Below are 24,319 nucleotides of genomic sequence, written 5' to 3'. Positions count from 1 at the left end.
CGTTGCAGTAAATGGAAACGTGTCACAGCAAAGTTCCTGGGTGTGAGGAAGTTTTTAAACCCCAAAATCTGAGCTCTTTACACAGCAGCCTGAGCTGTTTTGGTAGTTCCTGTTAAAGCAGACTTCCAAACCTTTTCTTGAATGTTATGGATACTCCAGAGCATATGCTGCTGAGGTTGTATGCAGCCTAGTTCTCTTACACCGATCAATAAGTTCATAGTAATTAAGGGCAGTCCAGTCTAGCCTTTTCAGCTCCAGCACCAAGAAGCGGGACTCCATCGTGACCACAACGCTGCTATTACAGGCCCAAACCCTCTCTCCTTTCGAGAGAAGGGTAGATCACTTTTCCCTGGCACTCAATTCTAATCGCATTGGTTTTCATTTTTGCCCAGGGCCAATGAGCTTTAACCTCGTTAGCCTAATCTGTCTTGGCCAATGAGGGACAGGTGAAATTATCATGTTGCCTAAACACGCAGTTGTCGTAATAAATCATCCCAAAATACTAATTTGACATGCCAGGCCCTTTCTGGGAGCGAGGCTGAACGACGGGCCGTTTTATGTGTGAAGTGGCTTAGCGCCGGCAGGCCTCTTCTGTACGTCGGATCAGGCGAAGGTTAACAAGGGGGGAGCGATTGAGTCAGTAACCCTTCAAATGGAGAGTGGCGTGAACTCCTCTCTCCCATCCCCAACAGTGATTTATTCACCGAGCCCCCGCCACCGCCGCCGCCGCCGCTGCAGCAGCAGCAGCAGCAGCAGCAGCAGCAGCAGCAGTGTGAACTCCATCAATCATTGTAGCCATTAGTGTCTGAGCTGGAGGTCAGTCAGATTTCGGCTTCTCTCATTTGTCCCTGAAGTCTCATCTACTGTAAATCTGTTGATGGAAAGGTATCTATGTATTTAGACAATCCTGACCTTGGCGCAGCAAGCATCCATTCACATAGTGTGTGAATCAAAGGTGGCACTCTTCAACGATTTAATGCTATCTTACCAAGATAGCATTAAATCGTTGAAGAACAATCGTTCATGTATTAGCAAAGGCCTCTGCCTCTGTTTTCAATAAAATAACTGTGAATGGAAATATTAGAACCTGCAGCATTAAAAGAAATCTGTTGAAGTTTGGAAATGCCTTGATAATGAAGAAATAATTTAAGCAGTTCATGAGCAATATAGTTGGGCACAGCAAGCACAGCTATATATATATATTTATATATATATATATATATATATATATATATATATATATATATATATATATTTTAATATATTTATATTTGGTGGTTGAACTTCAGCTGATTTGTTCCTAGTGAGGACAGAGTTACAGCATGTGATCTCTCTGTTAACACACTGTTTTTTGAAATTCCCACCCCATCAGGCCATTGAATGCATCACGCAGGGACGGGAACTAGAAAGGCCGCGTACTTGCCCCAAAGAGGTCTACCTGCTGATGCAGGGCTGCTGGCAGAGGGAGCCCCAGCAGAGGATGGTCATCAAGGACATCCACAGCCGCCTACTGGCCCTGGTCAAGAACCCGCCGGTGTACCTGGACATCCTGGGTTAGCAGAGCCGAGACGGATCAGGGATTGGCTCTCAGAGGCTGTGGAGGTTGAAGTTATCATCCTGCCTCTCTTCTCCTTTTATGTTATGACTTGTTTGCTTTCATGTGTGAATGTAGGACTCCAGGAAGAGTAACGGGGATCGTTGGAAAACTAAACTAAACCAAAAGGATCAAAGTTGACATTTATAGGTCTGCTTTTGTCTTTCTTTACCAGTTACAAGACCACAATAAAGGGCATTTCCCAGTTCTCCCAGTTGCTGCTATTCCACCTGAAATGCTTGATGGACATTTTGAACAGCGATCTTCCTGCTTCAGTTTTGACCTGAACCCCGAACCCTGAAACCTCCCCCATCGTCAAACGTTTGATGGAGGGACATGCATGGATAATGCATCATATTATGGGAGCGCTTCAGCTTTACGTGGTGAGGAAATCAGACGAAGGTTTGTTGTTGGTGGTGTGTGAGCTCTGATGTCTCTGCGGCGTCATCGTGAGAGGATCCTACAGCTCTGCCGCAGACCCCTGTGCTGACAGTAGAAAATCAAACCGCTGAGTACACCGTAAGTGAGGGGCTTCACATCATGTCACGACAAATGGATTTTACAGATTAGCGCGCAGCAGACAGTCATTTATATAGTCACTGATTTTAGGAGAAGTTTTGACATGGAGGGTTGTTTCAAAGTGATTGTATATATCCGAGTTTGTTCCTCATGTGTCAAATCCAGTGTATCATATGAATATTTTTCAAGAAGCAAATCACGTATATCAGCAAAGAACGCATTTCTCTGTACATTAATTACGGTGTTTACATGTAATATGGTCAGTTTGAACGGTCAAACATGGGAAAAGTAAAGACCTGTGGCCTGCCTGCCAGACGAAAACCTGCGAGAGTCCTTGGTACAAATTAAAGACGTGCAACTGTAATGACCTTCAGAATCAAAGCACTGTGGTGAAACTTGGTAAGGGGGCAAGATGGTGGGAGGGGACACACTGAGATGGTCCTAGAGGTGACAGATGGATTCAAATGGGTGAAACTCCAGGAGGAGGCACAGATGGCACTGAAACAAACACTGGAGGTTGGAGGGGTGGGGTGGGGTGGGGGGTGGGGTGGGGGGTCTGGAGTAGCCACAGAGAGAAAACAGACACAGTCGAACTTGTTCCCACACTTTGATTAATTCACGTCTACGAGAAGTAACTCGTTCCTTCAATTTGACAAGTGTGTGTTCCGTGTGGTGTGATTCGTGGGTTCGTTCTTGAGCGCCGGATGGAGCTCGTCCCTGGTGTTTGGTCAATTCATGGCCAGGAGACGGAACTTGTTCACACGCATTCACCAAAACGTGGCGACAAGCAAACAAGTGAATCGAAGTGGGAAGAAATTCTCTCTGTGGCAATCAGACATTTGGAGATGCAAAAAAACTGAGTGTGCAAACCATTGTGATGCCTTTAAGTGTAAATAGTGAATGTACATACTCTGTACTAATGTCTATAAAATATATCTTCAAGTATTGTTACTCCAGTACTTTGTATATTGTCTGCCCTTGAAAAAAATAAATAAACCAAGTTGATTAAAACCTGAGTGTGGCAGGAACCTCCCTCCCTGCATCAGTCAGTCCGTGGTTGCGGCAGGCTTCAGGGAGCGCATTGATCCCCGCCACATTTAAACTTAGACACCTTAATAAGCCTATTCAAGAGGCCTCTATTATTTTGACGAACTAATCAGCAGCCTGCATGTGATCTGCCGCAGACAGTTATTGAAAAGGAATAATCAAGTTTCATATTGCCTTACCGCTGGTCCCCCGGCAAACAAACACTCTCTAAAACCAAACCCCTCTCTGTACCTCGGTATCACCCCCACCCCCACCCCCAACACACACACACACACACACACATATATGGTGTATGCAGAGCATCTCCAGGGAGTGGTAATGGATTGTGAGTAATGCTATCATCCCTTTCCCTTTCTTTCTCTCTATACCTCCTCTGGTGCACTGGGGGATGAAAACACTTGGAGGACTCATGTCTGGGCTTATTGTTTCTTCTAGTGTCTACAAGAAGATCCTGGCCAGATAGGATTAGTACACTCTGTAGTGTTTGTCCCTGTTATCCTTATGGGTTCCATTTATGGTTGCAGAATGAACCTTTTTTAATAAGCACTCGAGTCTCCAGCCTGAATATGGAATACGACTATAATAAGGTCTGGAAATGAGGCAATTTTTAAAATAGGAACTCCTATTAGAGCTTTGCAGAGGCAAACTTTCCTTTTTAATCTTCCACCTTGTCATATAATGCATATACATGTATGCAGCGTATTGATTTCGTATGGTAATTATTTCTTCTATGAAGAATGCAGCCGATTCATTGCGGTCCACGTATGTCGTCCACTGCTTATAAAAAAAAACCCAAACAAAAACACTTTAATGTTCCACCCGCAATGCATTAAGATGATGAATGAGTAGGAAGACATAGAACCTTGTATTGTGATCTCAAATTAAAGCAGTCAAAAATCTGGTGGAGAGAAAAAGTAACAGAAGTAAAAAAAAAAAAATAATAAATAGATTTTGACCATTTGATCAAAGTTGAGGGCAGCTTGTGCTCTGCAGAGATTTTACACATACACACACACACACACACATATATATATATACATACATACATAATCTGGAAACAACCATGTGTGAGCATAATAGAATACCATGATCAAAACCCGTCATGATGAACTGCACTGAAAAGAAATAAAAGCAGGATTTTCCTGCCTCTAATGAATTTGAGGGCGTTGGATCTTTTAATTCTATTTCAAGAAATCATTGCGTTCATCTTACAGCTCATTTAATATTAAGCTCATTTAAAGCCTGGCCAAAACAAAATCGTCTGCTGTGGAAACAAGTGAATTCATCTCGTATAAATGAAATATTAATTTTGAATATTGTATGAAATGACTTTGATTTTTTTTTGCAGCAGCAGCAGCAAGTCACTGAAGATTTGTTTTACCTGAAGATGAATCCCTGGGGTACCTGGAGCCTAATTGTTTTTCTAAATATCGCAGCTATTAAAAGCTGACACGCAGGGTGGAGGAGTTTTTGTTGTGATACTCTGCCCTCTGCTGGTCATTCTTAGCACTGTTCTCACTGCAGCTGCTGTCGAAAGACATTTGAAAGAATTTCCTTAACCAGAGGATATTATATTAACTTGTGTCCACCATGATGAATCTTATGCATTCATTTTGTTTCATCACTATCGATCTTGGCTGTATCATCCAAGAAAATAAGGCTGTTATCTTAAAATACATATAACACAACAATAATACATTTATAAAAGGCTTAATTTATTACACAAATCTAGTAGCAAATTACAAATTATACACAGCAAAGAACAAACATGTATTCAACATTTATAGAGTAGCTGTATTTTTTATAGACAAGGAATAAACTGAGCATGATATCAAAAGTATAAAACATTAAAAAGGCACCAACAGTCATACACTATTTTTGACAGAGTAATGGAAACTTCCTGGAAATCTCGAGTGGTTCATCCTGTCTCGTCCTTACGCTCTACTTCACCTTAACAAACGTCCTTCTATACACGATGTATATAAAAAAAAAAGAAATCAACACAGACAATCCGGCTTCAAGTTGTCCACTGAGACGGTTTGCAAGCCAAATAGCTTTAGAGTAACAGTGATCTGGTCTGGAAAATTTTGGCAATTCAGAATCATGAGGTCAGATTTAATCGATGTAAATGAAGTCAAACTGTGGCAGAGGAAGGCATTATTGACATATTTGAAGGGGGATCTGTGAGCTTCTCTACACTCTGAATGAGTCTTTCAGGCACCAAACTATTGGAGAACCAGCGATGTTAACAAAACAGCATCGTGGAAATAAATGAGTTCCAAACTAGTTTGGGTCGATATCGCAGAACCACATCAGAGGTCAGTAATGATGCAATTCCAAGAACCAGCAGAGTCAAACTGCTGTAAGATGATGACTGGCGAGAAAATAAAAATCGATCGGCGGCAGGGGTACAGATAAAACAGAGGAGTCGGAGGAAACCGCACACAGGCCAAATACTGCTCGGTTTTTGTCTGTGGTCATAAAAGGCAAAGTGACCTTTTGTACTCTTGTACGCTAAAAACATCTTGAACAAAACCACTGCTCTAATACAATCAGTGTGTGTGTGTGTGTGTGTGTGTGTGTGTCTGTGTGTGTGTGTGTGCTCTTTGTGATTTGACACCCACGCTTTTACCTCAGCATCCGACATGGACCTGTAACACACCTCATGGCCATAATATCACGTACATTTGCCTTCCTACTCAACCCTCAATTCCCAGCGTGTGTGGGTGTTTGTGTGTGTGAGTACAAATGGAATTAAGTGTTCGTTTGTGCTTCGAGTGTGTTAAAACATGTTTTATACAGATGAACCTTCCAAGTATGTCAAGTAAAAAGAGTCCCTCTTTCAACCATAACGTCTAGATACAAAACAACAATTATTAATAATTATCTCACTTATAAACTGCCCAAAAAATCACCATCATTTTAAGGGATTTTTGTCCATTTTTAAGACCCGAAGGTGTGATTTTCTCGAGACAAGTGAAAAGATCTGCAGTAGTGCTGAGTTCATGTCTGGATTTTCTTCAATCGAGTGTCGCGTCTTGATTCTAAAGCTGAAATCTTGATTCACAGTGTATCAAAAAGGCTGGAGCAGTTTTTACCTTCAATATCCATGATGTCTTCACTCGATTTATCTGCAGCTAAATCTTGGAAAATTTTGTGGACTAGCAGAGGTTAATGTCTATCACATCAGAATCTATTTGCACGGATATAAAACAGGCAAGCCTGAGATGTGACACAAGCTATTAACAGAAACGGTAAATAAATTCTCCATCGATCCGTTAACTGCTGAAATATTTCAATTCAAACGCTGATTTTGGTCTCAAAAATGGTCCAAATTCACTTAAACAGAGGGTTCATTTTTTTCAGAGGCATTGTATCAATAGTTCTAGTTTCCTCATCCGTAGTAGTAGAAGAAAAACACCACTGTTATTCCTGTTCCTGCACCCAAGATAAGCAATAAATATCCTGATATCCCATGAAACAGATGAGGCAGCTTTACACCAGCGGTGAATGGAAACAACGGCCTCGCAGGTCCAAATACCGACAGAAAGTAAGGAGTGATTTGTTAAATAACTGCAATAAGCTACAACTCCTCAGTGAATACAAAATGTATTTAAATGTACTGTTTTTGATCTGAATTCCACTGCTAATTAAAAGGTCCCTTCGTTGCTCTGGAATATTCAAAGGCCTCTAAAGTAACATTAGAACCACTTTTCTGGGGTCTGGAACTGATCCTGATTATAGTTCTGACTGCGCACGTTCAGAATTGCACTTAAGAAACGTCACGGAAGAACAAAAGCAAACGCTGTAATTTACTCCGGACACGGAAATTGTTGGAAGACCTTCAGGGGGTGTGAGGCCACTATATGGTTGCCATGGAAACATACTTTAATAAAAACGGCACGTTTCTTCTAATCACTAGTGCGTCGTAACTTTTTTCTCTCTCCTTCTTTTCCCCGTGGAGGTTCAGACTGTGGGGTTCATAATGAGACAGGCAATCAGAAAAGAACCACACTGGCCTGCAAATCAATTCCAGTCAGCGCAGAGTGGAATCAATAGGTGAATATGTAAGTGCTGGCAATCCAATCTGCATTATATTATGTAGAGTTGAATGAAGCTTGTCTCCACTGAAGAACAACCACACCAACCAAGTAGTCCAGTTAGACGCAATCTTTCCAATAATTCTTTAATTAAAGTAGAGGAGGTTCTGATTAATGCAAACAAAACAAAAAAAACTTTTGAAAACAATGCCTGTAAACTTTCAATTTCACTGTTTCCAGTCTGAGATGGGAGCGCGCGTGTAGTGTAAACATTGTTAATGACGTGCAGGTCAGCAATAAGGCACTGATGTGTTGTCTTACAACAGCATGCTTCATTCAACCCAGAGCTGTTCTAAAACACAACATTAAAAATAAATTAACAGACCTTTGTACACGTGTTTTCAGCTGCTTCCACGCTCAGTGCTGGCGTCAGTAAGAGCTACTGGGTCTTCAGCTGCTGAGGGATCGCATGAACCAACACTCAGCTGTGTGGTGAAGTTAGATAACTGCTGTGTGGTTGAAGAAACAAGGTTAACCAAGCAGAAACACCTAATGGTCAAAACCTTTCCTCTGGAAAGTGGACCAGCTGTGTTTAGGCACCCTCACTGCTCCTTGCTCTCGCACGGCGACGTGTGCAGCTGACTGGAGCTGACGCAGGATTTACGAAGTAGAGGCGCACTGAAAATGCCAATGATGCCCAGGTTGAGGACCAGGCTGACAACCAGAGCTCCGATGGTCCCCAGGAAGGACGGCACAGCTCCCTGGGCAACGAGCCACGCCCTCCGTGAACTCATGTCTGCGATCACGGCCTGCATCTGGAAATGCGTCCCCACCACAGCGCTGACGTGGAACAGCTGGTGGCTGTGGCCTGTGTGAGGGAAGACATGAGGAGGCTCAGTTAGCAGAACAACGAGGTGGTGAAATACTCCGAGAATGCTCACAGTTAGAGCATTCAGCTCTCACAAACATTTTAACTAACTAATAAGGCAAAAACGCCAAATATTCTCTGGTTCAGCTGCAACAGATTTTTCTCAAAAGGAGATGCACTGTATGCAAAATATCATATTTTCAGAATAAGTTATGATTCGTGTCCACAGACGTACCGAGGCCGATCGTTCTGAAGACCTCAGGTACAATCTAACTACTTGTTTGTACTTGTTCCTTCAGCTGTTGTCACAACACTATTATTCTCCTTGAGGAATGAAGTCAAACAAGCCAGGCGCAACTTGAGTGGAACAACAAGCACGGAGGACATACCGATATAGTCGAAGCGCCCCGGGGCCAACCGCTCCGGGAGGTGAGCCGTAAACAGGAAGCAGGTGAGGAAGGCAAAGAGGAGGTGGTAACAGTGGCTAGACAGAGCCTCGCTCAGGCTGCAGCTTCCCCCGCAGCACAGAAGGATCTACACACAGATGATCACCAGTTATCAAGAAACTGCTGCTCCCACGACACGACAGATGTGATCGATAAAACTGAACTGCTTTCAAGACAGAAAAAATAAAACTACTACAATTAGGAGAATTAATTATTGGTTGCAACAACATTTGCTTTAGATTAAGGAAAGAAATAAGTTTATGTGTTTGTGAGCCAATAAGGTCCTGACCAAAGTCTGACACTAATCAGCTCACAGCTCTTATGTTATAATCCACACTAAACATCCTCATCTGTAGTTCTCCTGACAAAGTTAGGACTGGAAGTAAAGGCATCGAATAATATATCCCAGCTGTTTTATTATGTGGATGTTATCAGACATGAAGCACAGAGAGACACAGACGCTCACCCTGTAAAACAGAGGGACAGTGTCAAATATGAATGGGAGGACAAACGCTCCGGTCCGTAGAACTTTACTCCTGTGAGGGAACTGGACCTCTAGAAACCTGTGGAGACAGACAGACAGCAGACACGTCTCTCCTCAGATCTCTCGAGCAAGTTATCCTCGCTCAGTCCGACCCACTCGGGATATGATGTAATTGCTGTTGCTATGCAGGCTTAATACTTTTAATCATATTACTCTCTAGCCTCAGCAGAGGGGGCATGTCAGCAGGTATTGGAGAAGATGCAAATAAGAAAAAAAAAACATTTCTTTACACTCAACTCTAATACTGAGGGCTAATATCTAAAAGTGAAGTCTATGCAAGCTCTCAAGCTCTGGGTGGTCTTACCTGGAGTAGCAGGACAGGCTGGTACAGAACAAAGTGTTTCCGATGGCGATGGGGACGAAATGCTGATGGAGCCAACTGTTCACCCAGCAGTCTGGCATGACGTAGTGTCCGTAGCTGATGGCACATCCTGAACACACCACAACATTCATTGTTATTATTACATACAGTGAACAAACATGGAAAGTTGCTCGCTTAGTTCACACTTATTCATGGTAGCGCTGTTCAGGAAGGCTTCATGATTGTTTTGAGCTCAAGTCAAAGTGTGTGTGGATTCATGAGCATGCAGCTCGCTGAAGACGGTGTGGATCCTGCCGGACTATGTGCTGGGTAAGCAGAAGGTTTTGGGCAGTTCTGTTGTTGCAGTGATTCAGTTTGTGATTCTAGAACGCAGAAAGAGCCAGTCACACCTAGCTTGAGGCTAACGGTGACTTACGCCGAACAACAGCTACCGCAACAAAACAACAGCAGTCCTCTTCATCTGAGCCATTCGCTCAGCTGCTAGCCGTCAGCCGCCATTAGCTTCCTAGCTAAATATATGGCTGGATCTTTCTGCTTTCTGGAATCACAAGGAAGTGATGCAAGAGGGAAAAACATCTCTGTGAGCTCCAGACACCTATTTATGAGTAGGTGAAAAGCAAAACACACTTTTTGGGTGAAGTACTGCTTCACCTTCAAAGCATCTATTTTAGTGTTCCACACGTATGTCTGATCTCTTACCGAGGCTGTAGAGGCTGAGCGCTCCGTAATCAAAGAAGAAGCAGATATGGCGGGACTCGGGGGACATGGTGCTGAAGGTGTGGGCACAGCTGGAGGTGAAGGGATAGATGCAGATGAGCAGCATGTAGACCAGAAGGGGCCAGGTGTAGCTGTCAGTCAGGAAGTTCAGGGTGGAGCAGAGGACACTGAAGTTCCACAGGAAATACCTGCAGCAGACAAAAAGCATGATCTCACCAGAGAGACAACCGACCACATTCAAAACAATCAGCTCATCTCTTCAGCATTGATGGACTGCTCCGATTTCCTGGGCTTTGTCTTTGTTTATTTCGATCATGAGCTCATGTGTCAACACTTTCTATCTCAAAATTCTCTAAAGAACATTTTATCCATAAAAAGAATTTGTGGCAATAATCAACTATACTGAAATTCCTCCATCAGCCTCTAATTTCTTTAACTCCTTTACGTTTTAAACGGGAAAAGAAAAGAGAATGAGTGTCAGGACACTGCATCAAATGTCTCTTTAATCTGAAGCAATATTCACCCAAAAAGTGTATTTCACCTTTAAGTGCTCACAAATAGATGTCTGGTGTTCATAAAAATGTTTCTTCCAGCCCTCTCGTGTAACAAGGCAGTGGTCTCTCTCACTCACACACACACACACACACACACACACACGCACGCACGCACACACACACACACACCATGTTGGCAGGAAGTGTGTCCAGATGTTGATGGTCTCGTTGTTCATCTGGAAGCTGCTGAGGACACAGTCCAGTGCTGAGCTCCGTGGGTGACGATATCCAGAGATGATGCCATCCTCTTGGAACACCTGAGGAAAACAAAGAGTCCAGGTGAGAAATGGTTCTGCCCACTTGGTTCTGCTAATCTCTAGAGGGACAGTTACCTTCCACCTGTTGCTGATTGGAATGTGTGACCTATTACTGTTACCGGAGATATCGTTCCACAGATTTGTAAAACAGAACCTTAATGTGCCCATTTTGTTCAAAAACAGAATAATAAAGTCCTTTTTTTTTTGGAATGCTTAAAATCAAAAAGTTCCAGTCTAACAGTACTGTATGTTAAGCGACACTCGCAGCGTTCCCAACCCCCCGGTTGGGAACCCTCCCAATGAGAGAGGCACATAATATCAGATGAGAGCCGTTCCACATATTTTGCTTCGCTGGAATAGAATCAGAGGCTGGACATTTCCCATGAAATGAAAAGATGTCTCCATCATGACATAAACCTTCTGCGGCATATTAGCACTTCCAGCAGATGAATGGGAGAAACACCTTTAAACTAACATACAACGATCAGAAGCTCCAACATTAAAATGAATTAACACCAGACAAAACCCATTTTTGAGCGGTTCATAAAAAATGCTGGTATTTATTTTGAGGGGGTGAAGACGACATGTTTCATTGGGCCAAAATCTTTCCAGCTGGACGACAGAACACATGAAGATAAACACACGGACAGAGATGTAAATGTTCCTGGAGCAGGAGAGGATGAATATCAGCTGGCCTGTTTGACAAGGGCTGTAGAGGAGTACATCAGCAAATACTTTCACATCTGATGGAGGGTTACAGCATGGAAATTAATATAAAATGAATATTAAACATTGTGATGTCACATTATCACTGACAGAGAAAAAAATTTGCTGTTTGAAAAGTGTTATGTTGAACTTTGACAGAAGCCTCCGAAATGATGAGTGATTTTAAGTTTCTTAAGACTCAGTCAAACAGTTCTTGAGTCAGTGTGGAAATAAACATGGTTTACAGTATGGTGACACTGGGTGAGTTAATAGATGTTTCACTCGCACATTCACCATATCAGCTTGAAAAGGTGAGTAAGCTTGTCAGAATAGATCTCAGGTGATGTACCATCAGTGGTTGTAGAGAACACATCCATACATAAGTTATATAACCTTGCCGCATGTGCTGAGGGAGATTACTTCCTTAAATGAGAATGACCGTGGGGGGGGGTGTGTGTGTGTGTGTGTGTGTGTGTGTGTGTGTGTGTGTTCAGCTTCTAGATGCTGTTGTGAATCAGGTATTCTAACCTGTGGGACCTGGTTGATGTCAAAGAGCTGGGGAAGCTTGATGCTGAGCATGTCTCTGGGCAGTCTGATGGCCCCCCTCCCTCTCTGACAAACCTCCCTGAGCCGGGCACGTCCTCCACGACAGAGGACGATCCACACAGGGTAGTCAAATACTGGGATCCGGGCCCCTTCTCCTGGGGCGGCCTGCTCCCATCGCAAGCAGCGCCCCCAGCCTTGGCTCCACCCGCCTCCGACACCAATACTGGCCCCGATCCCCCGCCACACGGGGAACACTGCAGGGACAGAGCCAACACAAATGATCAGACACTTAGTCAATACAACTCACAATTAACAAAGGACTAATGCACTTTTTAAAGTTCTTGCTTTTCACTTTTATATAGAGTGTTTAATAAGTCTGAACTCTGAACGCAAAACTTTTGGTATTTTGAGCTCAGAAAGTTGTTTTTTCCCCCCTCCTGTATACTCCTGTGTACTCCAGGAAGCCAGAGAGCCAGCCATATATAGTTAGCGTGAAGGTAATCGCGATGGACAGCTAACAGCAGCTACAGCAACAAATCAAACAAGACAAAGCTTTTGATTTGAGCTAAAAGCAAACTCAGAGGAACCTCAAATGTTATTGTTTGTTTTTTGCTCTAGTTGAGTATTACCAAGCGTATTATACCAGATGATGCACATGAAAGCTGTAAAAAGATGTTTTGGAACCGTTTTGCTGCTGTTGTTAGCTGTCAGCCACCATCAGCTTCAAGCTGAATAAACATGGCTGGCTTTTTCTGCAACTGAAGTAACACAGACATCTACTATATTTGTGAATACTTGAAAAGCAAAAAAACAACAACCAAAAAACACTTTTTGGATTTATGGACATTGTGTTTGTTCCAGGTTCATTTTGTGGATGTTGAAGACAGAGCAAACATTAATTCATCCTTCGGGTTTTCTATGTACATGGTTCTCCAGAGAGATCTCTTTGTGTATTGAGGCCGACATGAGGAACAATCTCCTATTGTAACGGCTCTTGAGATGCATCCAGACATCGATTTAAAGAATGCACGGCATTGTCACACTGCAGTGGCCTGTGACCAATAAACAAGCAAGTAATAACAACGTATTCCTGAAGGCCAACACAGAACACAGAAGGTTCCTTTAATGTCCACTGGGGAACACGAGTTTGAAGAATGTTTATCTCTACACATTTCTTTACTTGCAAATGCAGAAATACACTTTTTTCCTGACAAACTCATTATGCATTTGCTGTTACGTCAGTAGAAAGCTACTAACTACTTTACATACACAAATTATAGTGACAATCAAGGTGGATGTTATCAATGATGTTGGAAGACGTGCCAAAAATGTGTAGGATTGTTTGTTTCCATATGAGGAAAATTAAGCTATGTAATCGTTATCATTGACATGGTCTTCTGCTGTCTGTAGCATTCTCTCCACATCTTGATTTGAGTGGAAAGTAAATTAAAAATTATGAGAAAATAAAAAGAATGAAGTAGTTCAAAGTAATAGCGTGACCATGACATAGTTTGCCCACCAGAGAGCGCTGCCATGTTCATCAACTGTAAAATGTTCTGCTCATAGTATAGTAGTATAGTATATAGTAATAGTTCTTTGATGATGACTTTTAAGATATCCAATGAGTTTATGATGAAGTGAACATTGGCCAAGATATTGTTAGTCTTTTCAAATACCAACAGGGAGTCTCAACTGCTTTATAAAAAAATACTCTACAAAAATATATAGTATCCAAGTCCTTCATGTTATTTTGAGTAGAAACAATAAATCAGGCTCTAGACACTCTCACAGACACGCTGTTCCTGTTTCCCACATGATGACTGATACTGTAAACTGTGAAGACATTTGTGTTCAACATTAAAATAATAACAGACTTGAGCAGACAAACACGGATTGGACACAAACTTCACCTTCTTATTTAACTAAACCCAGAAAATAAGTTGTTGTCAAATCACAGCCTGTGCATCAACAGACACCGGGTTTAGGGACATGATGAAACGTTTCCTGGCGTCATACCTCGGAGGGGCTCCTTTCTAGCAGTGTGTGAGCGAGCAAACCGCCGCTTACTTCAACCCAGCTGCAGGACGCGGCCTGTTAACTGTGACAAAGTGAGCTTTGTGGTGGCTAAGCCTGGCGAGTAGAGGGGCCAAAGGATGATTGTTACACGCTGCACTGGATGGAAATGAAACGTCTCACACTTGCACAGTATCCTGCCATGAAGCACAGCCACAAATACCGTGTGTGTGTGTGTGTGTGTGTGTGTGTGTGTGTGTGTGTGTGTGTGTGTGTGTGTGTGTACGGGCTCACTAACATGCACAACAAGCATGCACACTGGTACAAATCCTGCATTCATCACGCCTGAGAAACATAGCAGCACACATACAAGACTTGTGTCAAAGACAATAGCTGCTAAAAGTCACTGGGTTCACAACCAGACCTCATTTACATTCACATCATTTCCATCATGCCGTACTAATGACTTTAAACATCTGACACGTGAAATGTTGCACACTGAGCTGCTGATTTGAATGGTTAAGTCTACGGATGCAGATTCGACACTGGATAAACTTGATTAGAACTGGCTGAACTGGCTCTGAGCGATGGTTTCTTCACAGACCCAAACAACTGAGGGTTGTTATTTTAACAGTTGATGATTTTGGACAATCGTCTTGTTTGTAGACATAAACATGAAAAACACACTCGAGGACAAGAATCTCCCCAGCAACCAGAACACTCTTCTAGTCTGCTTAATCAAGATTTGTAGCAGCAAAGAGTGTGATAACCCAGCACATAAAGTCAGCGTGCCCTCTCCTGCTAGTTATCACACGTTAGAATAAAATCACATATGATAATACATTCCTTTATTCAACCAAACATGTTTGCAGCGAAGAATGGTGTGATCAACTTTACATATAAGACATAATATGCATGACATGCTGAGAAGGGCTGCAGCCTGGGACAGAATTCTCTTTATCTCATAAATTCTCATTGTAAAGCGCTGGCCAACTTCTTCACTGGCTTGATGACTGTATCAGTTGATTTTGGATGTTGACTGATGTGTGCTGGTGTGGGTTAGAATAAATAGAGTAGAAAGCTTTACTGCCATTATAAATAACATACAATGAGATTACCAGTGCAACTCCATCGGTGCTTTAAGAAACGTAGAACATGAAAATCAGATAAGAAGTAGATAAAAACAACTATAGACACACAAGACACAGACATACAGAGCTGAGACAATGAAAACGGAGGATGATTGCTCTATAATAAGAAAATAGCAGCAGGTTTGATATACTAGTAACTTCTATTTACAGATTATAATGAAGAGGAACCTAAAACCAGGAGGCACAGTGGTGCAGTGGTCAGACCCGTCACCTCACAGCAAGAAGGTTCTGGGTTCAAGTCCCAGCTCCAGCACGGGGTCTTTCTGTGTGGAGTCTCCATGTTCTCCCTGTGCCTGCTGGGTTCTCTCTGGTACTCCAGCTTCCTCCCACAGTCCAAAGACATACAAATGGAGACTAGGCTAATTGGATGACCGTGGGCGTGGCTCTGAGTGTGCATGGTTGTCTGTCTCTATGTGTTGGCCCTGCGATGAACTGGTGACCTGTCCAGGGTGAACCCCACCTCTCACCCGAAGGCTGCTGGGAGAGGCTCCACCCCCCACAACCCTTAACAGGATAAATGGAAGAAAATGGATGGGGGAACCTAAACCTTAGAGTAAGTTGGTTTTAATGGACGTTCAGTTCCCTCTTCTCAAACTGAATGGGATTTTGAATGAGATTTGAGTTAAATGCCTGAGATTATGTCACAGATATACATGACTATTTTTAACTGTTTAAGTGTCTTAAAATAATCGTTTTATTTTTAAAATTTTAAAAATTTAACAAGACTACAGAAGCCTTCAGGCTGAAAGCAAAATATGCAAAAAGCTAGTTGTGGTAACCGCGGTGTAGCTTGTACATAGCATAACGTTACCTTTGTGCTACTTACAAAATAATTTACACTTCAAAAAACCAGAAAAGTGTTGCTCGTTAATGAGATTATCTTGGTGAACAAACCCAGTGACTTAACTTTCAGGATGGCCTACAAACATCATTACTGCACATGCATTTGACAATTCAAAAACCTAAAAATCACCTAAAAATCCAATATCATCAGTCTCTAGTTAGGTTTTTTTTTTTTTTTGTTGCTCTGAAGAAATGATCATTTAATTGTGGAGAAACTCTTAAAACAGTTGAAAATGATTTTTCTGCTCATAGTTTTGGCACAAAAGCCAATCCTGTAATAAACAAGAGATTTAAGACCAATAGAGTGAAGACGGTTTATTCTACAGCTCTGCACCAGAGCATCTGAAACGCTCCAGTCTGATAACTATACATTCTTTTAGAATCAACAACTCACAATGAGCTGTGAGATGATGTAAAAAAACAAAACAAAAACAACAACAACAACAAAAAAAAACACCTTTGGTTTTACATCATACATGCATGCAAACACCCAAAACATTTCCAGTCACCCTTGTTTCTAGTGTCATCCTTCTGACTAGATGGAATGAATGAGTCAGCCAGCACGCCCTCAGCTCAACCTCTCCTCCGACCAGGAGGAACTATTCACATGATAGAGAACTGGCTGTGGGGAGCTGGATAAGACGCACATACAAGCTGTCAGACTGAAACCTTAAATCCACAAATAAGCTCAAGCTATGAATCTCATATGCATGCAACCTCGAAAGATAACATCGACGTAGAGCGAGATGTGGTTTGGTAGATATCTTGAAGAAAAAAAATAATCTTTGGACTCTTGTCAAGTGGTGTTGCAGTGAATAAGGGAGTGTGTTCAGATGAATACTGTTTGTAAGAGGTGATTCTTTTAGAGGTTTGGCTAATGGAAACAGTGCAACTGGGTGCATTTCAGATTTCAAACATAAAATATTGAAGATTTGTTTAACATATTTACTTTGTATCCTCTGTTGGCCAGCCAGCCCCTCAGTAAGAGATGTAAAAAAACAAAAACAGAAAAACATTATTGTCTAAATACTTTGTCTGAAACTTAGAAGCGGACAATTTATTTTGTCCATCTATGTTCAGACCTGTGAAAAGGTGTTTACTCAGCAAACGGGTTGAGTGACAGAAGTCACTTGTAGGAGGGTTTTTCTAACCGTTGGTGTCATAAACACCAACATTTTCACCTTCAGACGAGTGCTGCAGACTTTGGCAGTTCTCAATCTAACTCAACATCACTTTCTTCCTCTTTTTTTTTTTTTTTTTTGCTCCTCTCCTCACTCGTTGGGATGTTGTCACAGGACCTTTCTCAATGGACGTCTTTCTTAGCTGAATAAGAATGCAGAGAGGGAGCACGCTGCCCACACAGATGGACACACATCTCCTGTTATATGTTGCAAACACAGGAACATTCCACCGTCCTGCTCAAACATGTTCAGCCCAGACAGAGTTCCCACTCCAGCTAATCGTTTCCCGGGATGTTCTCCGGGGGACTTTTCACCACAGCACGAGCTGAAAAACAATCATCTAATTCACTGACACATTTCAATTTATTTCATTGTTTTGAAGCTACGTTGGATTCATGAAGATATGTTTTCCTTTGGGTTTTTTTCCTTTTCTTTTTCTTGGTTCAAAATTCTCCTCAGCTATCCTTTCGGGATGAGAGGTTAATCTTTTTCCCGCTCGTGTAATCGAATGAATCAGTCCCTCAATTACTCAGTCCCTCAGAATCTATTTTTAGAGCACTATATCCCAAAGCACCTTGTTAAACAAAACAAACACAGTTACCATTTAATATCAAGAACGAATCTAGAACAACCACATGGTTGAATCATATCATAAGATAATGTGTTCGTGCGGATCTGCATGACACAAAAATGTTTAACATCTGGGAGGGACATCTCTGCAGCATCTCTACGTTTGAATTAAAATTGTATTTTGATGAATAATTAGCCTTAAATTATTGCATCTTCAATAGCAGAATATGAGGGGAGAGTAGACACAGGTATTTAAGTATATCTAAGGGAGGTGGAGGGGACGTAGAGGAGGTGGAGCGGTGTTAACATAGCCACCAACGAGATGCTAAAAAAAAATAAAATACATGAAGAAAAGAATGTGTTTCCTATTTAACCACTCAGGTTTCCTCTCAACGGACAGTAATTGAGTCGAAGTTCTGTATTACAGCATCATGCATGTCCCTCAGATGAACTTCAAAATACATCATTCGAAATGAGCCACTTTTCACTTCAGTTGTTTGGGAGTTTAGCAGGGTTTTGTGACTAAAAATCTTCCTCCGACCTTCAACCTTAATGAGTAAATAATAAGTGAATTTTCACTGATGGGTGTGCTGCCTCCTCAGCACTGAACCACACCACTGTGTACACTGTGAGGTGTGTTAGTGCCAAAACACAGCTGGGAGACACCAAGCTGCTGTCACAGACCACACAAATGTATAACGCAGCAGGTTTAATATTGTGACAACTGATCTTGATGAGCAGACATGAACCAGCAACTAACCAGTTCCACATGAGAGGCGCTTCCCAGTTAAGCCTGCGTGTGTTCAATAGGGGTGTAGCTGCCACGTTTAGGTCTCATAGTGCTGGTAGTATTTCTACTGCAATATACCGAGGTGTGATAGTAATACAAGGGGCTGGAATGTTGATACAGTACAGCAGGCAAAAAAACTGCAGTTTACGGCTGTATGGATTTTTCGAGGACAATAAAATCCTCATTCCAACGCCAACCGACGACACCACTGCCTCTGACCACGCGCCGTCGGTTACGCTAGTATGTGACCCTCAGTGACACGTCCCTGCTCCCAGAGTACACACTCTACCATGTCATGAGATGTGGTTTTGACTTCCCTTTTGTTAAGAGTGAAGTCACACTGGAATGTTTGTTCAAAGGTGTTCCTCCTGGGTCGCCTCCTTCCTGGTACATGTCCACATCTCACATGAAGGGGCCACTCCGGGTTATGTAACACAGCGTCTGTTTACTCCCACCGACCAGAAACTCCAAGAGCAAATTTAGTTAACTGTATCAATAGGAGCACAGTGGATTATTAATATGAAAAAATATCTGAACTATTCATTTATTTAACATCTGGAAAGTTCCACGAACAATTGGTTCTCAGCTTGTTTTTAAAGACAAAATTCACACAAACGAATGAGGTTGGCATGTGACTTAACGTTCCCCGTGACTAATAAAGGGAACCTGCTGTAAATCGAAAATAGTTCATTGCAAGTGGAGACTGAGGTCATAAATCTGAACTTGAAATGGTGGTGCCATGTTGAGACAAGTCTGCTACCCAATCACACGCCCACAATGTATGTGAACGGCCATCTCGTCACACCCGTGCTTGTACCTGCATGCAAGTATCAACTTCATTAATCCTCATTTATACAGAAGCATTTCCTGTTTTTATACTTTTCTTAGTCACGCGGGAAAAAAATAGCAGCTTCGGCTCCAAAATTGAATGATGATAGAATGAATAAGGAATTTTATTTTATTTTTTTTTAGATGAGTGGCACCACTTGAATATTCATGAAGTTGATATACAAGCTACATTCTACTGGTAGTTGCCGTTAGTTGTTAATAAAGAAACATTTCATTAAACACACATTAGTTTAAAGGCAGCCTTGTGTTTGTATTATTTTATTTAACATCAGCTTTAAGAGTTACTGGCCAAAAGTATCAGCTGACTTGTAACTAATCGGTCCAGAGAGGAAAATATCAGTCAATTCTTAATTTATCGACGACTTGAAGGATGCATCTGCCGCAGAGGGGGGGGGGGGGGGGGGGGGTCAAACCTAAGTTCGTCTCTTTTTCTCTCCTCAGGACTTCAGCTGTTAACAATCTCAACCTAACCCCACATCTCCACGGCAACCATGAAGGAAAACATGCTAGTCACATGCTCGTCTCTAGACCCCCCCCCCTGTCTGTCTGTCTGTGTGTTAAATGTCATCACCCACCCCCCTCGCTTTCAAGGAACTACATCAAAACATGAGCAGAACCTGGAGGCGCAGGTTCCCGCTTCAACTGAAAGCGGCTCAGAGCACCGGAGCATCACCGGAGACGTCGAGCTACACAAGTTAACATCCCCGGGACGACTCACCGCGACTCTCGGTCATTGGGAGGTTCCTCCACGCTTCTCCTCCTCCCGCCCGCCCGGTAAACAACGGGATCAGCCTCGGTGCTGGACAGCCTGGCTCGACTTGTTTCTCTTTCTTCTTCTTCTTCTCCTCCTTCTGGTTCTTCTTCTTCTTCTTCCTCGGGTTTGTGGGATTGTGTCAAGTCTCTGTTGTGCCGCGCGAGCCAGTCAGGAGCGCTGCTGGCTGCTCACGTGGACCGCAGGAGCAACAACAACACGAGCCATGTGCGTCAACGGCTGGGCGCGAGCGCCGCGGTAGTGATGACGGACAGGAGGAGGAGGAGGAGGAGGAGGGCGTGGGGAGGCGACCACGGCTAATCACCGTTCACACACACCCCGTCCACGAGATTCCCGTCAAACATGATGACGAGTGATGTACCAAAAATGAGAGCTAGAAAAAGGATATTTCACCCCCACCCTCCCACCCAAAGTCACTATCGACTCACCCTCGTGCCGATGGAGTGAGTGGTGATCAATTCGTTTTTAAAATACAAAAATAAATACATCATAAAACCGTCAAATAGTTGTGTAGGGCTCATCCAAGTGTACTGAAACCCAGACACGCCAAGTCTTTTCGGAAGCTGTTACGTTTGGTTTGTTTTCCATCTTCTGTATTGACTTTGTTTGCTTGTTTGTTTACTTTTGGAAATAATTGGGGAAGGAGGGCGGGGGGGGTAACAAAAAAAAGGTATAAATACAATTCTTCTCTTACAGTTTTTGGTGCTGAGACATTTTCCCTCCCTATCCCCAGCAGAGAGACAGCAGTGTTTCGGATTGTCCTTAAAATACCTGTGTAATACATTCAAACGAGGCTTTGGATTAATAATGACTTTATCTAGTAGGAAGGCATTGTAACATATAACTCTTTAGTTTTTTAAGGTGCTAAAGAGTCTTGTTTTGATCCGGTTTCAGTTGTTTGTGCATCAAATATCCGGTCAGACAGGTGTCTTCGGCACACCTTCCGCCAATGACGCAATGGTTCAGCCCAAAACTGATGTGAAAACAGGCTCAAGGGTTGGAACATCTAGAATGGCACCAAGGCAAAGCAGGGCGTGAGAAACAGCACAAAGACCAACGGTTACTTCTAACACATCCAGGCCTGAGGACTCCTGGCGCACGATGATGACATCACCCCTACCTCCAATCATCCCAGAGGAAGCGACTTCTCATCACTCAGCAAAACCAAGCCTTTTACTTAATAAATGCCATCAAAATCAGCAGAAGTTCAGTCGCCGCCACCTTAACTTGACAACCCTCATGCGACCCTGCGGGAACGTATTGGTCCCCTACACAAGTTGTAGGGACGATGTTGTTTTGTTTCACAAGATAATCTTCTCGCTTTTATGATTTCTGACAGCTCAATTCAATGGCTAGAAATGCTACGGCAGTGCCGTGCAGCCGTCTCCCACCAGTTTATTCCTGTGTGGCTGTGAGATATGACTTGTTGAACAACATGATGGATTCGTTGCCACAAGATTACAAGACACCTCGTTACCTCAGCTTGATTTATTGAGATATAACTGTCCCCCACGCTTTGTTTACTTTACGGCCATGAAATGAAGACACACAATTTGATTAATTTCACTCAATCTGTGGCCAGGAGAAAACAACATAACTTGTTCCCTCTCTTTGATTTATCAGTGGGGACATTATACAATTTGTTCCCACGCTTTTATTGTGGAACTAAAACCTCCCCCCTCCCCCCCTCTCTCTTTATGGCCCCTGTGAGGCTTCACACTGGACAAAGAGACTCTCGACTGGCGATTCAAGCATGCGCACACACAGGAGAAGTTTGACACCCTATAACTACGAGTGTTTATTATTCTGTAGTAAGAGACCAAGCCAGTTAAAATCCACAAATATTTCTTAAGTCATATTTGGCAGGGACGTGTTCTGTTCCTGTGAAGGAGAGGGATTTACAAGTAAAATCCTCCAGGGTCTCTTCAACGAGGGAGGGGGGGGAACTTACCGAACACGAGGTACAATGAGGTAAACACTCCGACTTTGCTACGACAGACAGCTGCTGCCAAACCAACACCAGGACACGGAAACCCCGGTTAACCTTTCAGCTCTGTGGGATTGGGTGAGCGCGGTGGAGGATGGAGGGGTTGCGGGGTGTGGAGATGGAAACGACTGAAGAAGTGACTCTTTTGGAATTGTAGAATGAGTATTATCCCATCATGATCCCCCTATCAAGCCCCCTCGCGTCCCCCTCCCTCTGCACATTCCTGCAATAATAAAAACATGTCTGGACCCCCCCCCCCCCCGAATTATTTAACGCAAGAACGGTGTTCACCTGCAACCAGCAGCATGTCTCTGAACAAGCCTAAAAGGTAAATAACAAGATACTTACGCATAAACTCCAAGCAGGCGAGACATTTCCCAACAGCGAGCACAGACCCCTGCATGGACATTTCCCAGGCAGATCGCAGGCGCTTTTAGCAAAGTTATAAATCTGACTAATGCGTGTTTTGCTTGTTTAAACTCCTCATCCTGTCCCCGCAGCCCGGCCGGTCCACTCTGAATTCCTGCAGCCCCGCAGCTTCATGAGCTCACAGAGAGAGGATTGCCTTGGGTCAGTAAGGCTTCACATCCCCCTTACCCAGCAAAAAATGAGGCCGGCAGCAGTGCCAGCCGTCTTCTGTTAGGGTGGCACTGACCCTGCTGCCAGGGGATTGTGGGCAAAGGGCCCGGGGCAGAGAGAGAGGCACAGGAGGCTGAAGCAAAAAAAAAAAAAAAAAAAAAAGACAAAAGAATGGCACAGAAAGAGCTGGTGTGAGAGGAGAGGCAGAAGCAGGGTCCCAGCAAAGAGGATCCTCTTTGCAAACCCTGCTAGTTAAACAGACACAGCCTTGGTATCCATGCTTGATCCGGTTTGACCTGGAAGCGTTCACGTAGAAATGGACAGCTTCAGCTTGCATTCTTACAGCTGACAAACTCACCAAAGTAACTTCGTGCGATCTTAAACTGATACGTCCCCCAAAATGTGTGCTTTGCATTTCAAATACTCGCTAATAGGTGTCTTGAAAGATGTTTTCCCCGCCGCTGCATCACTTTTGTCACTCCAGAATGCAGCAAGAGCCAGACATGTATTTTTCTTTTTCTCAGCTCGACGCTAATGGTCACTGACCACTTATGACAGTGACAATGTCACTTCTTATATAGAAACAAACTGACTAGCACTTCCTGTTTGATGCTATTGCTAAACCAGAAGCGCCCTTTTTTTAAAATTATATTTGTTTTGGTTTTTTTTTGTTTTTAGTTCAAATCAAAGTGTTTGTGGATTACTGAGCATTCAGGTGGAAAAAGAAGACCTGGACAATTAGAAAGAAAACAGAGTTGGTAAATGGACTTTTTTTGGACAGTTTTTTTTTTTTTTTTGTGAGCGCTTGGTGTACAGGGTCACCATTAGTTAAGATAAATGGCTCAGGTGTGCTGCTGCTCACCAGGGTTTTATCACTGCAGGACCTTTGCAGTTCCTCAACATGCACGTGTCAAATAAAGATCGGTCCTGAGTCCCAAAGCCCGAGTCAAGTCTCAAGTCCTGTACTGGTGCCATGTACGGGACTCAAGTCCCACCTGTGCGATCAAGGCTGCGCCTCAATGCCGTGTTGACGACAGGCGTTTTCTAAAATGGAAAAACAATCACAGTCATTCTGCTGCTTGTTAAAAACAATGCGAAATATAACCCCAAAACGTTTTTGTTGACTATTTGGTTGATTGATGAACAATTTTCTGCTAACTGACGAGCTAATCTGGTTGAATACATTTTTACAGAAAATATTTTTTGTTAATTATCAGATTTATGCTGGAAATTTTTGAGTAGTTATAAAACTGTTTTGTGTGAATATAACGAGGAGCCGAAAGCTAAAGCTAGACAATTCAAAACTGCGCAGCTTCCTTTTGTCGAGATGGATTTGAACGAGTACCAAAGTCAAGGCATCGGTGAAGGTAAGAGTATCAAACATTTCGAGTCGACGCAAAGCCGTAGACAAACGTTCTACGGTGT

General features: G+C 42.9%; 2 protein-coding genes across 4 annotated transcripts in view; one reads left to right on the top strand and one right to left on the bottom strand.

Annotated features, from left to right (window-relative positions):
- Window positions 1–2,621, top strand: part of ntrk1 (neurotrophic tyrosine kinase, receptor, type 1) — a 69,508-nt gene extending 66,887 nt beyond the window's left edge. For both annotated transcript variants that reach the window (XM_086217837.1, XM_086217838.1), the window contains one exon: window positions 1,373–2,621. In XM_086217837.1, the coding sequence (XP_086073963.1) occupies window positions 1,373–1,558 (186 nt within the window). In that variant the 3' untranslated portion in view covers window positions 1,559–2,621. The remainder of the gene's footprint in view (window positions 1–1,372) is intronic.
- A 2,239-nt stretch (window positions 2,622–4,860) lies between these two features.
- paqr6 (progestin and adipoQ receptor family member VI) lies at window positions 4,861–22,992 on the bottom strand. Of its 2 annotated transcripts, none has more exons than XM_086217839.1 (8): window positions 22,664–22,992; window positions 12,142–12,413; window positions 10,781–10,908; window positions 10,080–10,285; window positions 9,363–9,489; window positions 8,981–9,077; window positions 8,458–8,602; window positions 4,861–8,068 (listed from the first exon to the last, which is right to left on the bottom strand). In XM_086217839.1, exons 1-8 carry the CDS (start codon window positions 22,722–22,724, stop codon window positions 7,803–7,805), a joined length of 1,302 nt encoding a protein of 433 aa, XP_086073965.1. In that variant the 5' UTR covers window positions 22,725–22,992; the 3' UTR covers window positions 4,861–7,802. The 2 variants fall into 2 exon arrangements, with proteins under 2 accessions (XP_086073965.1, XP_086073966.1); XM_086217840.1 differs by lacking the exon at window positions 22,664–22,992 and adding an exon at window positions 20,275–20,618.
- Window positions 22,993–24,319: the final 1,327 nt, after the last annotated feature.

Source organism: Aulostomus chinensis, chromosome 11 (genome assembly GCF_037954235.1).
Source record: "Aulostomus chinensis isolate RoL2024-O1b breed Wild chromosome 11, RoL_Achi_v1.0, whole genome shotgun sequence".
Lineage (NCBI taxonomy): Eukaryota > Metazoa > Chordata > Actinopteri > Syngnathiformes > Aulostomidae > Aulostomus > Aulostomus chinensis.
This window is presented reverse-complemented; position numbering and strand designations above follow the sequence as displayed.

What these genes read in the sequence shown, in the direction of transcription:
- paqr6 (XM_086217839.1), bottom strand. Translation starts at nt 22,724, where the DNA reads ATGTCCATGCAGGGGTCTGTGCTCGCTGTTGGGAAATGTCTCGCCTGC. An exon ending in ACACACTTCCTGCCAACATG is followed by an intron (nt 10,286 to 10,780) that starts GTGTGTGTGTGT and finishes TGTCTGCTGCAG; the next exon opens with GTATTTCCTGTGGAACTTCA. An exon ending in AGCCTGTCCTGCTACTCCAG is followed by an intron (nt 9,078 to 9,362) that starts GTAAGACCACCC and finishes CTGTCTCCACAG; the next exon opens with GTTTCTAGAGGTCCAGTTCC.